We start from the raw sequence: 16,530 nt of genomic DNA, 5'->3' as shown, positions 1-16,530 counted from the left end.
CTTCCTCCATACTGCCATGTATGTTCATCCCTTCTTCCACGCATTGGAGCAAAACCCCCTTCTCCATTGTTATATATTCTTCTTACCTTAACTTGTCTTTATAACTTGTGACGCTTCAGCGCTTATGATCAACGACTCCGGTGAATCATTGATAGAAGTTGTTGTCGCTACCGCTGCCGGAAGGACACTCGTAGGAGTGACGGTAGCTCGATGAGCTCGATGAGTGCAATAGACAATGGACGCGGTAGTTGTGAGTTTTCGTGGGGTTTTGGATTGGACAAGGGACGTAGAACTTCAATGGAGGATGCCATTGCCATTGTTCCGAAGTTTCTATCTCCAGCTAGATGGAAAGATGACGGGTCCGAGAAAGAGAAACCTTTAGTTCATTATTTTGGCTTGTTTGATGGTCATGGAGGCCCTCAGGTATTCTTTTTGGTATCTCTAATTAGTTGAATGCCTACCCGAACCCGACCTGTGGTGGTGTCAGAAGTAAAATCAAAATGTTTGATCCTTTGTCCCATGCTTTGAGACACTCTTCCTTACCGATTAAGTAGTGATGAACTGATGATAATTGATCGAGTCAATATAGTTCCTTTGAAAAAGTTAATTATTTCTTTCATTTATATTCATTTTTACTCTTACAAGTAATTTTATTTTTTATAAAATGGATTAATTATGAAAAGTAAAATTATAACATTCAACCACCAAAGAAAAATTATAGCAGGTCAAAATTAAAACATTTAAAATGGAGCCAAAAATGAATTTTTTATTTTGTAAGGAGGGGACGAGGGGCATTTTTGGAAAAATAATATTAATGGCTCATACTTAGGCCCAAACCTTGATGATTGGGCCCAGGGGCATTTTTGAAAAAAAATAATATTAGTGGCTCATATTTAGGCCCAAACCTGATTCGGCCCATAAAATCAGATTTGGTTGTTTTTAAAATGGGCCTCGGCCTGGTCTGATCTCATCCAACCTACCGGGAAGTAGGGGGTGTACATTCAACCCGATAACCCGGACCAACCCAACCCGAAGTACAAGGGTTGGGTTGGGTTGGATTAGCATTTCGGGTAGGGTTGGGTTGGGTTCATTTTTCTGAACCCGAATTGAATCGGTTCGGTTTCGGGTTCGTGGGGATTGACCCGATATAAATTTAAATAGATTGGATATATTAAGTAATCTAATTTACAATAGGTTTGACAGAGTGGTATTTTGGCCGGTCGAAGAAGAATCATACTTGAGTTCGAATCCGTACAATACATGTATTTTTTTCTTTTATATTATATATATATTTTTTAAAATACCTTACTAACCAATATATTTTTTAAAATACCTTTAAAATACCTTACTAACCAACCATTATATTTTCATAAATTATATATATATATAAAAGGATTAAAATAGGCCATGTATTTTTTTCTTTTATATTATATATATTTTTTAAAATACCTTACTAACCAATATATTATATTTTTTAAATACCTTACTAACCAATCATTATATTTTCATAAATTATATATATATATAAAAGGATTAAAATAGGCCATGTATTTTTTTCTTTTATATTATATATATTTTTTAAAATACCTTACTAACCAATATATTATATTTTTTAAAATACCTTTAAAATACCTTAATACCTTACTAACCAATATATTATATTTTTTAAAATACCTTTAAAATACCTTACTAACCAACCATTATATTTTCATAAATTATATATATATATAAAAGGATTAAAATAGGCAAGGAATTCTAAATTCTAGCTTAAATATATTTAAAAATAAACCGTCATTCTAAATTTTAATGTATTTATTTTCTATTTTATATATATATATATATATATATATATATATATATATATATATATATTATTTTTTCTAATAATTTAGGCTATCTATCTTTATCAAATCATAAACATATTTCAACTAAAATATTTTTATATGTTTTTTTTGTTATATACAATATCTTTAAACTAATCATTTTTATTGTTTATTTAATTTCATGATATATCTTTATATTTTCTCTATTTTAATCCATTTTCAAAAAATGTCCGGCATTCTTTAATATTATAACATGTTGAACTATGTTAATATGTCACAATTTTCACTCGAACTATGTTAATAGGTTACAATTTTCGCTCGTTGTTTTTTATTGAATTTTTTTTTTTTTAGCAATTATGGATTGATTTGTGTTTGTTTGTAAATTTTTAATATATTTTATATAAGATTGTATCCGAATAATAATTTCATGATATATCCTTATATTTTCTCTATTTTAATCCATTTTCAAAAAATGTCCGGCATTCTTTAATATTATAACATGTTGAACTATGTTAATATGTCACAATTTTCACTCGAACTATGTTAATAGGTTACAAGAACTATGTTAATAGGTTACAATTTTCGCTCGTTGTTTTTTATTGAATTTTTTTTTTTTTAGCAATTATGGATTGATTTGTGTTTGTTTGTAAATTTTTAATATATTTTATATAAGATTGTATCCGAATAATTATAAATTGTGGATAAATAAAACTTTAAAAAAAAAAAAAAATTAACAACCCAACCCGAAAATAGAAGGTTGGGTTGGGTCGGGTTGTGAAAAGTTTCGGGTCGGGTTGGGTTGGGTCGGGTTGTGAAAAGTTTCGGGTTGGGTTGGGTTACCAATCCAACCAACCCGAACTTTTGGGTTGGGTCAAAAAAAATGCTCAACCCAACCCAACCCGGACTATGTACACCCCTACCGGGAAGCTAGAGTCCATGGTTCAAAATATTGCCCGCTCTACGAGTTTCAATGTATGATTGTTTTGTTATCATTTTAATTCTTCGTAGTGTCTCATCTTCGAATTAGAAATGTGGATGGATTGAGGTATTTTTATTTGTTTTGATCGGTTTCGTTTTCTTAGTCTAGTGCTACTTTGAACACCAAACGAAGGCTATATACTTAGTGACCAACCTTAGTCTAGTAAAACATTTTTTTTTTCTCTCCCAAATAAATATAAAAATAAATGAAAACATTTTCTTTTTCTCTCTCAAATAAATCTAAAAATAAATGAAATTAAACAGAAAATTTTAATATATACAACAAACTCGAAATCTCTCCTATAAATCTGCAGCATTTTCTTTTTTTTTTTCTCCCTACAATAAATATCAAAATAAATGAAATTAGAACAAAAAGATTTAATATATAAACTCCAAATCTCTCAATCACCTAAACCATCACACAAATAGGGTAAAAATATTTTCTTTTTTTCTTTTCCAAATAAATCTTAAAAATAAATGAAATTAGGATAGAAAGATTTAATATATACAATTAACTCACTCCAAATCTCTCTTTATTGAAAGCATTTTTCTTTTTCTCTCCCAAATAAATTTAAAAATAAATGAAATTAGGATAGAAAGATTTAATATACAATAAATGGAATCAATTCTCATATAAATATGTGTGAAAGTATTTTTCTTTTTCTCTCTCAAATAATTTTTATGTTTTACCATGGAGAGAGAAGATAAGTTATTTTTATTTATTTATTTATTTTTATATGTTTTTTGTTTTTTAGTAACTATTTACATCTTTTTTTAGCTTTTCATCGGGCGTGACTGTTACTTTGTTTTCCAATATTTAGCCACCTTTTACCAAATAACTTAAACCACTACACATGTAACTAATCTTGATCTCCAGCAAAGTGCATAAATTGGGGACCATATGTAGTAATGAGATTGGATTTTTTGACAGCTCCAAACAGCTTCAGATTTCAATTCTTGTTTCCAACTTCAGGCCATGCAACATCGAGGAGATTGCCATGTCTGTTCATCCTTCTTCCAAGCAGCGAAAACCCATTCTCCACAGTTATATCTTCTTTCTTACATCTTATCTTTATAACTTGTGTCGGGAGGAGATCTTATTTAACAAAATAATTTATAGTATTGAGTTTTATTTATTATTTCTAATATTTTTAAAATAATGTACATTTCATGAACTTATGTATAATTTTTTTTTATTCCGTGATTAAGAATTTTGTAACTCGTGCCAAACGAGCTAGTAAGAAAAAAGAGAACTATGATTGCAAATTTTAAAAGTTAACGATGATTGCAATAAATTATGAAACTCGAACGAATCCATGGTTACGCGAAGTTTTCTAGCTTCTTCAATGATTTGCTTGTGGGAAGATTGTTGCATCCTAACCAAATTTTGAGCTCTAAAAAAAGCCTGTGTACTGTGAAAAGTTGTAGTAGCTAGTTGTCTCACGTCAAATTCTCTGACTACAACATACAAACTCTTTAAATCCTAATGTCAATTGGAGCTCTAAAAAGGGTTTGCATATTGTGAAAAGTTGCAGCAGCCAATAAAGAAACAAGTAAGCAAACAAAGAAAGAAACCAAGATAGAGTTTCACTCATCTATTTGATAATCATTTGGCAAAAATTGAATAAATCAAGCGGTTTTGGTTTTCGATGTCAAATCTTACAGAAGACTTCCAGGGCCGAATCTCGAAATAAACCTATTATCTTTATCAAAAGATTGATGAGCTCTTTGTATCCTAGCGGCAGTTTGAGCTCTAAAATGGCTTTGCATGCTGCGAAAAGCTACAACAGCTCGTTTTCTCACGAGAAACCCTCTAACCACAACCTACAAACTCTTTGAGTCCTAATGATAGTTTGAGCTTTAAAAAAGAACTGCATACTATGAAAAGTTGCAGTAGCTCGTTTTCTCACGATAAATTCTCTAACCACAGCTTGCAATTTAACCAGTCCCTTGAGAGCTCTCCAAGCATTCCTAGCATGACAATAAAGAAACAAAAAAAAAAAAAAAAAGGAACAAGTTAGAATTTCACTAATCTCTTTGATAATCATTTGGCTCAAATGGTTTTCAAATAAAGTCGTTTTGGTTTTTGATATCAAATCTTACATCAGATTTCCAAGGCCGAATCTTAGGGATAAATTTATTCTCTTTATCAAAAAATTGACGAACTCTTTGGGTCAGTGACCCTCGTGCCAGTAATTCATAATGCATCTGCTATTGGGTCTCAGCGCGCCTATCTGTTAGAATGGTACCATTTATACTTGATAAGGATTTTGGTCTTTTATTTCGTGTCTTTCAGGAAACTGGTCTGCTGCGTGCCCCAGAAGATGAAGTTTTACATGGTTATCAGGCAAAAGAAACCGAGAACACTAGTTCACAACCTTCACTAAATCTCTTACTTAACTCAGAGTTCCATATCATGGAAACTGCAGTTGAAGAAAATGGTAAAGAACTTGATGCACCCAAGATGGAAGTTGCTGGTTTCCCGCCTATGATACCGGGATACATCTCGGCTTACGTGCCTGTTCCTTTTTTCTATTTGGGCACCAAGTACAGTACCAATGGAAGAAGAAAAGGGTGTAGAAATGTGTCATCATGAGGTACTAAAGCCAAATCCAATTGTGCCAAAGGAACCTGTCAACGTTGATGAACTAGTTGGCATGTCTCAACTCACTCTACGAGAGCACGAAAGGGAGCATAAAGAGCCTTCACCTAGTGTTATCGTGATCATCTCCATAGCCTTCTAATCAAGGAATTGACACTTTGGGAGTGAGCTTCAACGGGGAACTTACATGAGTGTGAGAGTGCTTCTTGTTCTTGTTCAAATTCTCAAGCTAACAATAGACATATGTGAGTGTAAAAGTGCTTCTTGTTCTTGTTCAAATTCTCAAGCTAAGACTCTTAGTGGCAGTATTATACTAACTACCCTTTTTTATTTCGATTTCGATTCTAATTTGTAGGTTATTTAAGCATGATGAAGAACTATTTATTTATCTTTCTTGTGAAGATTATTGACCGTAAGTCGTTTCATGAAAATTTATTACTTTTTTCCTTTCTAATGCCACTAGGTTTGTCATGACCAACCTTAGAAATTAGACTCTAAAGCGATTTTCACACAAGTACACTTGTAGTATGTGCTCGTACCTCCTTAAATAAAGGTGGAATCCCTTCAAAAGCCAAGTTCCTTTGTTGTACATGGTTCCATTTTTCTATAACAAATTTATGCTTTCAATTAACTATTAGATAATATATTTTGTTTTCTTTTGAATATTTACTTCTTTTATCAGCTTTTCATCGGGTGTAACTAATCTCAGATATTTGTCTCCCTATATTTAGCCAAGTTTTACAAATGACCTGAAGTCCAACCACATCTAAATGGATCTTAATTCAGAGCAAAGTGCTAATTTAGAGAATAAGTGTAATTGTTCTCAGTCTCCTATATTTAGCCAAGTTTTACCAAACCACATGAAGCCACGCCACATGTAAGGTTTTACCAAATGACTTGAGGCCATGCCACATGTAATTAGTTCTTTATTCATAGCAAAGTGCATTCAGAGTAAAGTGCATAAATCTAAATCTGTGAAGAGATTACCATATGTCATAATGAGATTGGATTTTATTGACAGCTTCAGACTAATTCCCATTCTTGTTTTCAACTCCAGGCATGCAACTTGGAGGAGCTTGCCAGGTATGTTCATCCCTTCTTCCATATTACCATGTATGTTGATTCCTTCCTCCATATTGCCATGTATGTTCATCCCTTCTTCCACGCGTTGGAGCAAAAACCCCTTCTCCATAGTTATATATTCTTTCTTAACTTATCTTTATAGCTTGTATCGCTTCAGCGCTTATGATCAACGACTCTGGTGAATCATTGATAGAAGTTGTTGTCGCTACCGCTGCCGGAAGGACACTCGTGGGAGTGACGGTAGCTCGATGAGCTTGATGAGTGCAATAGACAACGGACGCGGTAGTTGTGAGATTTCGTGGGGTTTTGGATTGGACAAGGGACGTAGAACTTCAATGGAGGATGCCATTGCCATTGTTCCGGAGTTTCTATCTCCAGCTAGATGGAAAGATGACGGGTCCGAGAAAGAGAAACCTTTAGTTCATTATTTTGGCTTGTTTGATGGTCATGGAGGCCCTCAAGTATTTTTTTTTTTTTATATCTCTAATGAGTTGAATGCACTTATTTGCATACAATTTTGAAGATTAAATCTGATGTAGATAGACCACGGAGCAATTTAAATCTCCGTCATGCAGCTCACTTTACAAGTATACACAAACACCACCTATAATTAAGAACAAAACCAGGTGTATATATATATATATACTATTTATTAATTTTAAAATCTCCCATAAGATTTTTTTGTATGTGATATCTGTGGTAAATAGAAAGTGATGGTATGCTACCGAGAAAGAAGAAGAAAAAAAAAAAAAAAAAAAACTAAAAATTGATAGTTTAGGTGCGAGAGTGTGGTCTCTCCAAGTTTCTTAATAAAGTATCTACTTATAATTTTTTCATAACTCCCGCTCTCATATCCAACCTACCCGAACCCGACCTGTGGTGGTGTCGGAAGTAAAATCAAGGTGTTTGATCCTTTGTCCCATGCTTTGAGACATTCTTCCTTACTGATTAAGTAGTGATGAACTGATGATAATTGATTGAGTGTCAATATGGTTTCTTTGAAAAAGTTAATTATTTCTTTCATTTATATTTCTTAACTCTAACTCATCAAATAATTTTATTTTTTATAAAATGGGTTAATTATGAAAACTAAAATTATAGCATGTCAAAAATTAAAAGTTAATTATTTCTTTCATTTATATTTCTTAACTCTAACTCATCAAATAATTTTATTTTTTATAAAATGGGTTAATTATGAAAACTAAAATTATAGCATGTCAAAAATTAAAACATGATTTAAAATGGAGCCAAAAATGAATTTTTTATTTTGAAAAGAGGGGACGAGGGGCATTTTTTGAAAAATAATATTAATGACTCATAGCCCAAACCTTGATGATTGGGCCCACGGGCATTTTTGAAAAAATAATATTAATGGTTCATACTTAGGCCCAAACCTTGATGATTCGGCCCATAAATCAGATTTGGTTGTTTTTAAAATGGGCCTGGGCCTGGTCTGGACTAGATCTCATCCTGGGCCTGGTCTGGACTAGATCTCATCCAATCTACTGGGAAGCTAGAGTCCATGGTTCAAAATATTGCCCACTCTACGAGTTTCACCGTATGATGGTTTTGTTATCATTTTAATTGTTCGTAGTGTCTCATCTTCGAATTAGAAATGTGGATGGATTGAGATATTTCTATTTGTTTTGGTCAATTTCATTTTCTTGGTCTAGTGCTACTTTGAACACTAACTGAGGCTATATACTTAGTGTTTTCGCTAAATTGATCAATGAAGAGAAATATTTATTGTGTGCATGTTCTTGTGTTTGTTTCGGTTGTTAAGAGGTTATTTGCATGTACGAGGATTTAGTTGAGGAAGAACTATAAAAATGTTTCGTGGAAGCTTCACTAATGACCTCTCGTTTGCTTCACAACCACATTTGAGATAATGCTAGCATTATGATTCGGTACAATTTTAGATTTTAGAAGGAAATTAATTTGCTGAAGACAATGAACTTAGAGTCAATAAGGCGTTTGATAACAAGCGATTGACACAGGTTCATGACTAAATGAGTATACGATATGGTATTATTTTGATGATATCAGGTGAGTACTTATTGTTCAAAGAAGTTCCATGAACTATTAGCAGAAGAGTGGAACAGAGGAGTTTTTGAAAACGGTAAGCAAGAGCGATGGGAAATGGCATTGACGAGGTCTTATGAGAGGGTTGATGATGCCTTCAAGGACAAGACTCTGGCCCCATATTCAGTTGGATCTACTGCTTTGGTTGTTCTTCTGTCAGCTTGCCAAATAATTGTTGCCAACTGTGGTGACTCTAGAGCATTGCTTTGTCGTGGGAATCAAGCCATTCCCTTGACAGTTGACCACAAGGTTCAATTACAATTCTCTCTGTCCTGTATGGGTGCACAAATTCTTCCATGTTTTTAGTTAATATTATGATTCAAAGAATTTCCCCTTTTCTGATGCAGATTAGCAGGCCCGATGAATATGATAGACTTATTAAGGGAGGAGCAAAAATTCTGTTTGTAGGCTGTCCTAGGGTCGAAGAAGTGCTGGCAATGACCAGAGCAATAGGTTTCTTCTAACCCATAGCTTCATATTTTCCCAACGATTCATAACTGTTAGACGAATACGACTCTCCACAATGGTATAATATTGTCCACTTTAAGCATAAGCTCTCCTGGCTTTGCTTTGGGCTTCCCCAAAAGTCCTCATATACAAATGGAGAGAGTATTCTTTGTTTATAAACTCATCATCGTTCCCTAAATTAGGGGAAGTGGGACTTTTATCCTCCAACAATAACTAGTCATCCACTAATTTTGCAAGCTTCTAAGTTTACATTGTCAAATTTTGCATCTATTTATCTTTTATTGTTGCGATTTTCAAATATATTTCTGATCAGGTGATCATTACTTGAAACCGTGGATTATATTTGATCCGGAGGTTACGTTCACATCGAGAACTGAGGAAGATGAGTGTTTGATTCTGGCAAGTGATGGAGTATGGGATGTCTTATCCAACGATGACGTGATGAAGATGGCTTGCAGCGTACTGAAAAGGCAACGCAAGAAGTTGGCACTTGGTGGAACTGGTAATGTAATTTATCCAGCTCAATGTGCTGCAAATAAAATACGCAAGGAAGCTAGTAATTTGAGTGGCGACAACATCTCAGTTATTGTAGTTGACTTAAAAGCACCAAATGAGGGATCTCTAAACTGAGCGATGAAAACAATATCACCGTTGGCTTGGTAGAAGCATGGTGATGTATAGAAACTAGACTTGGACTTAATCATTGTATAAATCACTGCAACTCTTTACCTTTTGTACTCTACTTTGTTATAAAGGTCTGGTGTGTGTTTCTTTATTAAATGAATATGCGTGCTATTCAACATGTAGCGAACCGATATACATATGCATATGATGCAATATCATAGCGTCTTGTTATTGGATGCTCGATGAATGCATAGTTTTAGATTCTCTTTGTTTTAGGTTGCTATGAGTACTCGTATGGGCTAATTTGGGTAACACTGGTGAATGGTGCAAAACAATCCATAGTGGACAAAATGGTGCATTCAATAATGTCATATTTCCAAGGAAAAGAACAAAATTGGTTGCAGTACGCTTAAGTTTGGATTTTGAAAGGTACAAAGGTATTCTCTTTTTCGTAATATCTGCTCTTTGACAAGGTCCATTGAGGACCAAATCCTTTTTGGAAATGCACAGCATTTCTCTTTGTTTTGATCGGTTTCGTTTTCTTTGCCTAGTGTTACTATGAACATTGAACGGAGGTTACATGCTTAGTGTTTTTGCTAAATTGACTGATGTAGAGAAATATTTATCGTGTTCGAGTTCTCGCTCTTTTTTTCGGTTGTTTAGAGGTCGTTTGCATGTAGGAGGATTTAGTTGAGGAAGAACTGTAAAACCGTTTCGCAGAAGAAGAAAAGAAAACTACTTATTTTTCAAGTTCTATGTTCGAGCTTTAGCTCTTATTAGCTCACTGTATGATGTTTTTATAATCATTTTAATCATCAAAATCTTCGTAGAATTTCAATCTTCGAATTGGAAATGTGGATGGATTGAGGTATTTCTCTTTGTTTTGATCGGTTTAATTTTCTTTACCTAGTGATACTCGAACACTGATCGGAAGCCATATGCTTAGTTTTTGCTAAACTGATGGATGGAAAGAAATATTTATGGTGTGCGGGTGATGGTGTTAATATAACACATGCGGAAGCAATTTGGATCTTAGGCACTTTTAGAACATCAATCATAGTAAATAACTAGCATGTTCATAAGTATTAAAACTTAATGAGTTTGAATACTAACCTTTTGTAATTCAAATTCCTTTTTCCTCACGAACCGATCTCGAACCACCACTAGTGTCTTCTCCACTATCCTCCGGCCTTAGAACGGGATTGTGGAATCCGGTGAGTGACTAAACTTGGGAGGGATTTTGTATATGTGAAGAGAGTGTTTTTTAGAGGTTTTTCTCAATGTTTTTCACCAAGAAGAAGAAGATCTTCCATGCACCATGATCACTCTATTTAAAGAGTCATGTTTGCATGTTCATGCAAATTTGAGATCACCAAATTTTGACACTTAAAATTCACTCAAATGTTTGGGATTATGTGGCAAGCATGTTTGAGTTAACCAAATTTTGACACTCAAATTTCCACTCAAACTTGGGGTTTATTTGGAAGCATGGAAGTTTGGTTAAACCAAATTTTGACATCTCAAAGTTCCACTAACATGTATTTTTCCATTAAATGAAGTCAACATTTTGACTTTCTTCATTTTAATTCAACAATTAATTTGAATAATGAATTTCAAATTAAAGTAACATTAAATGATTAATTAAACTATTTAATTAATATTTAATATTAATTCAAATGTCAATCCCAATCAATTCCGACACATAATTGATTAAGATATTTAAATCTTATTTAAATATCTCAGATTCTCTGTTTTTGTTTAATTCGTAAATAAAACAAAAATGCGGTTAAATATATCGTATATATGTAGCGCATATTCCCTAATTTGAATTCGAACACTTTGAACTCACTCGTCACACTGTTCTATGGTTTAGTCCGATATGAGCTAGCAGAGGGACCTAATGGACCTATAGATCATGGGCTCCAACGATCTAAGATTAACCGGTTAAACTCATTAACCTTGTTAACCAACATTCGTTAACTACTAGGACACTCCACTATAGCCTAGTAGTTGCACTCCCCTCACTATAGATATATTTCTGTCCATTTGATATAACCATGATTAGTAAGTCGATCCTTCACAGGTTGTTCGTAACTAGAGTTGGGTCAATTTACCGTTTTACCCCTAAAGTTACTTCTTGTTCCTTATGTCTCACTGATCCTCTAATGAACGATTGGTTTGTGGTCCAACCAGTAAACCGAATCCCTCTCAGGCTAATAAGAGGGTGGGGCCCCTTGTTCAAGACCTGGAGTCAATGCTTAAGGGAACTACCTCTCTTCTATCCCTAAAAGTGGGTTAGGAGTGAATTCCATCTTGCACCCCACGTCCACAGCCATTCACCCAGTCTTACCCCTGAAATGGGAGGCCTATTGAGTCGGCGAACTAGAGCCATTCTCACCCATGCAAATCTATCCCTAAAAGTGGGTTAGGAGTGAATTCCATCTTGCACCCCACGTCCCCAGCCATTCACCCAGTCTTACCCCTGAAATGGGAGGCCTATCGAGTCGGTGAACTAGAGCCATTCTCACCCATGCAAATCTAAGGATAATTCCGAATAAACAGGAGTTCATGGTTAGCTCAGGATTAAAATCGAGTTACCTAGGTTATCGAATGAAAAGAAAATCAGTCTCAACAGTAAACGACATTATAAAGTGAGAGTGGTTTTCTTCATTGTCCGATCTTATGCAATACTCATTGCATAGGACGCCCCCACTCACATGTTTTCACATGTACAATTTACTAATCACATTGTTTATATCATATACAAAAGTGGGCCGCATCCATAGTGTCCTCAGAATAAGGTACTCAGCTTTATCCTTATGCTATAGATTATTTTGATTATATACTTGAACTTGATCCACTCTTATGTCTCTACAAATAGTTCAAGTAATCATACTATAGCCAGAGTGTTCTCAGTTTATCTTATATTTTATATATATATATATATATATAATTCTATTTTTTTTTATTAAAAATGCTACTGTTTTATGGGAGTTCTTTAAAAAATTGGTGTAATTAGGTTTACACTATTTCCTCTGGTATTTATTTTGATTTATCATTTACTTCGTTCCCAATTCTTTATTTTTTCTTCGTTCCCAATTCTTTATTTTTTCTTTGTTTCTTATTTATGTTAACTTATCTTAATTTTTTTTCCTTTTCTATATCTATTTTTTTTTTCTTATTTTTTTGTATTTACATAATTGTCAAATATGGTCAAATATTGTTGCTTTCAAATCTTATATTTTTTTTTTTTATTAATTTTGTTGGTAGAATAATTTATGTACTTTTTTTTAATATTATTGACATTAATTCTCTATTTTTTTTTAATTATATTGTCAGATTAACTCTAGATCAATTCTTAATACTATTGATTCTTTGAACTTAGTTAAAACCATTAGAATTTCTAAATCACATTCAATAATTGGAACAATTTAAAAAATATATATAAGATATAATCCGTTGTGATCCCTTTATGAAATTAGATAGGAAGACTTAATATATACATAAATGAAATTAGGACTGAAAATTTTAATATATACAACAAACTTGAAATATATGCTCACATAAATCTGTAGTATGCCCTTAAAACATTTTCCTTTTTCTCTCTCAAATCTAAAAATAAATGAAATTAGGACAGAAAGATGTAATATATACAACAAACTCAAAATCTTTCTTCACATAAATCTGCCTAGGAAAAACATTTTTTTCTCTCCCAAATAAATCTAAAAATAGATGAAATTAGGACGGAAAATTTTAATATATACAACAAACTCGAAATATATGCTCACATAAATCTACAGTATGCAGTGAAAACATTTTCTTTTTTCTCTCCCAACTAAATCTAAAAATAAATGGAATTAGTACAGAAAAATTTAATATATACAACACACGAAATCTTTCAAGGTTTACTTTTTCGCTTCCAAATAAATCTAAAAATAAATGGAATTAGGACAGAAAGATTTAATATCTACAACAGAAATCTTATCTCTCCTCACTAGGAAAAACATTTTTTTTTTCTCTCCCAAATAAATTTAAAAATAAATGAAATTAGGACCAAAAAATTTAATATATACAATAAACTCAAATATATGCTCACATAAATCTGCAGGTAAAACATTTTTTTTTTTTTTCTCCCTACAATAAATATAAAAATAAATGAAATTAGAACAAAAAGATTTAATATATATAATAAACTCCAAATCTCTCCATCACTTAAACCATCACACAAATAGGGTAAAAATATTTTCCTTTTTTCTTTTCCAAATAAATCTTAAAAATAAATGAAATTAGGATAGAAAGATTTAATATACAATAAACTCGGAATCAATTCTCATATCAATATGTCGTATCTAGTGAAAGTATTTTTCTTTTTCTCTCTCAAATATATATATTTTTTTTGTTACCTACTATTTTTATGTTTTACAATGAAAGAGAGAGGATAAGTTATTTTTTTTTATTTATTTATTTTTATATGTTTTTTGTATTTTTATGTTTTACAATGAAGAGAGAGGATAAGTTTTTTTTTTTTATTTATTTATTTTTATATGTTTTTTGTTTTTTAGTGACTATTTACATTTTTTTTAGTTTTTCATCTCATGTGACTGTTACTAAATATCTATTTTTCAATATTTAGCAACCTTTTACCAAATAACTTAAACCACTACACATGTAACTAATCTTGATCTAGAGCAAAGTGCTTAAATTGGGGACCATATGTCATAATGAGATTGGATATTTTGACAGCTCCAAACAGCTTCAGATTTCAATTCTTGTTTCCAACTTCAGGCCATGCAACATCGAGGAGATTGCCATGTATGTTCATCCTTCTTCCACGCAGCGAAAACCCATTCTCCACGGTTATATCTTCTTTCTTACAACTTATCTTTATAACTTGTGTAGTTGGAGGAGATCTTATTTACCAAAATAATTTATAGTATTGAGTTTTATTTATTATTTCTAATATTTTTAAAATAGTGTACATTTCATGAACTTATTTATAATTTTTTTTTATTCCATGATTAAGAATTTTGTAACTCTTGCCAAACGAGCTAGTAAGAAAAAAGAGAACTATGATTGCAAATTTTAAAAGTTAACTATGATTGCAATAAATTATGAAACTCGAACGAATCCATGGTTACGCGAAGTTTTCTAGCTTCTTCAATGATTTGCTTGTGGGAAGATTGTTGCATCCTAACAGCATTTTGAGCTCTAAAAAAAGCCTGTATACTGTGAAAAGTTGTAGTAGCTAGTTGTCTCACGTCAAATCCTCTTACTACAACATACAAACTCTTTAAATCCTAATGTTAATTTGAGCTCTAAAAAGGGTTTGCATATTGTGAAAAGTTGCAGCAGCCAATAAAGAAACAAGTAAGCAAACAAAGAAAGGAACCAAGATAGAATTTCACTCATCTATTTGATAATCATTTGGCAAAAATTGAATAAATCAAGCGGTTTTGGTTTTCGATGTCGAATCTTACAGAAGACTTCCAGGGCCGAATCTCAAAATAAACCTATTGTCTTTATCAAAAGATTGATGAGCTCTTTGTGTCCTAGCGGCAATTTGAGCTCTAAAATGGCTCTGCATGCTGCGAAAAGCTACAACAGCTCGTTTTCTCACGAGAAACCCTCTAACCACAACCTACAAACTCTTTGAGTCCTAACGATAGTTTGAGCTTTAAAAAAGAACTACATACTATGAAAAGTTGCAGCAACTCGTTTTCTCACGATAAATTCTCTAACCACAGCTTGCAATTTAACCGCTCCCTTGAGAGCTCTCCAAGCATTCCTAGCATGACAATAAAGAAACAAAAAAAAGGAACAAGTTAGAATTTCACTAATCTCTTTGATAATCATTTGGCTCAAATGGTTTTCAAATAAAGTCGTTTTGGTTTTTGATATCGAATATTACATCAGATTTCCAAGGCCGAATCTCAGGGATAAATTTATTCTCTTTATCAAAAAATCGACGAACTCTTTGGGTCAGTGACCCTCGTGCCAGTAATTCATAATGCATCTACTATTGGGTCTCAGCGCGCCTATCTGTTAGAATGGTACCATTTATACTTGATAAGGATTTTGGTCTTTTATTTCGTGTCTTTCAGGAAACTAGTCTGCTGCGTGCGCCAGAAGATGAAGTTTTACATGGTTATCAGGCAAAAGAAACAGAGAACACTAGTTCACAACCTTCACTAAATCTCTTACTTAACTCAGAGTTCCATATCATGGAAACTGCAGTTGAAGAAAATGGTAAAGAACTTGATGCACCCAAGATGGAAGTTGCTGGTTTCCCGCCTATGATACCGGGATACATCTCGGCTTACGTGCCTGTTCCTTTTTCTATTTGGGCACCAAGTACAGTCCCAATGGAAGAAGAAAGGGTGTAGAAATGTGTCATCATGAGGTACTAAAGCAAATCCAATTGTGCCAAAGGAACCTGTCGACGTTGATGAACTAGTTGGCATGTCTCAACTCACTCTACGAGAGCACGAAAGGGAGCATAAAGAGCCTTCACCTAGTGTTATCATGATCATCTCCATAGCCTTCTAATCAAGGAATTGACACTTTGGGAGTGAGCTTCAACGGGGAACTTACATGAGTGTGAGAGTGCTTCTTGTTCTTCTTGTTCTCGTTCTTCTTGTTCTTGTTCAAATTCTCAAGCTAAGAATAGACATACATGAGTGTGAGAGTGCTTCTTGTTCTTGTTCAAATTCTCAAGCTAGACATATGTGTTGTTCTTGTTCAAATTCTCAAGCTAAGAATAGACATACATGAGTGTGAGAGTGCTTCTTGTTCTTGTTCAAATTCTCAAGCTAACAATAGACATATGTGAGTGTAAAAGTGCTTCTTGTTCTTGTTCAAATTCTCAAGCTA

General features: G+C 33.1%; 1 protein-coding gene across 1 annotated transcript; it reads left to right on the top strand.

The window, feature by feature from the left end:
* Nucleotides 1-219: 219 nt before the first annotated feature.
* LOC147787506 (putative protein phosphatase 2C 6) lies at nt 220-9,692 on the top strand. Its single transcript, XM_087119219.1, has 4 exons — nt 220-423; nt 8,533-8,817; nt 8,916-9,021; nt 9,350-9,692. The coding sequence occupies exons 1-4, from the start codon at nt 220-222 to the stop codon at nt 9,664-9,666; spliced, it is 912 nt and encodes a 303-aa protein (XP_086975345.1). The 3' UTR covers nt 9,667-9,692.
* Nucleotides 9,693-16,530: the final 6,838 nt, after the last annotated feature.

Source organism: Cucurbita pepo, chromosome 17 (genome assembly GCF_057944985.1).
Source record: "Cucurbita pepo subsp. pepo isolate OVF chromosome 17, ASM5794498v1, whole genome shotgun sequence".
NCBI lineage: Eukaryota > Viridiplantae > Streptophyta > Magnoliopsida > Cucurbitales > Cucurbitaceae > Cucurbita > Cucurbita pepo.
Note: the sequence above shows the minus strand (reverse complement) of the source record. Positions and strands in the feature narration are given on the sequence as shown.

Bases quoted from the DNA above. Each gene is read 5' to 3' on its own strand.
- LOC147787506 (XM_087119219.1), top strand. From the start codon at position 220: ATGAGTGCAATAGACAATGGACGCGGTAGTTGTGAGTTTTCGTGGGGT. The intron at 424-8,532 runs GTATTCTTTTTG...TGATGATATCAG, and splicing joins ATGGTCATGGAGGCCCTCAG to GTGAGTACTTATTGTTCAAA. The intron at 9,022-9,349 runs GTTTCTTCTAAC...ATTTCTGATCAG, and splicing joins GGCAATGACCAGAGCAATAG to GTGATCATTACTTGAAACCG.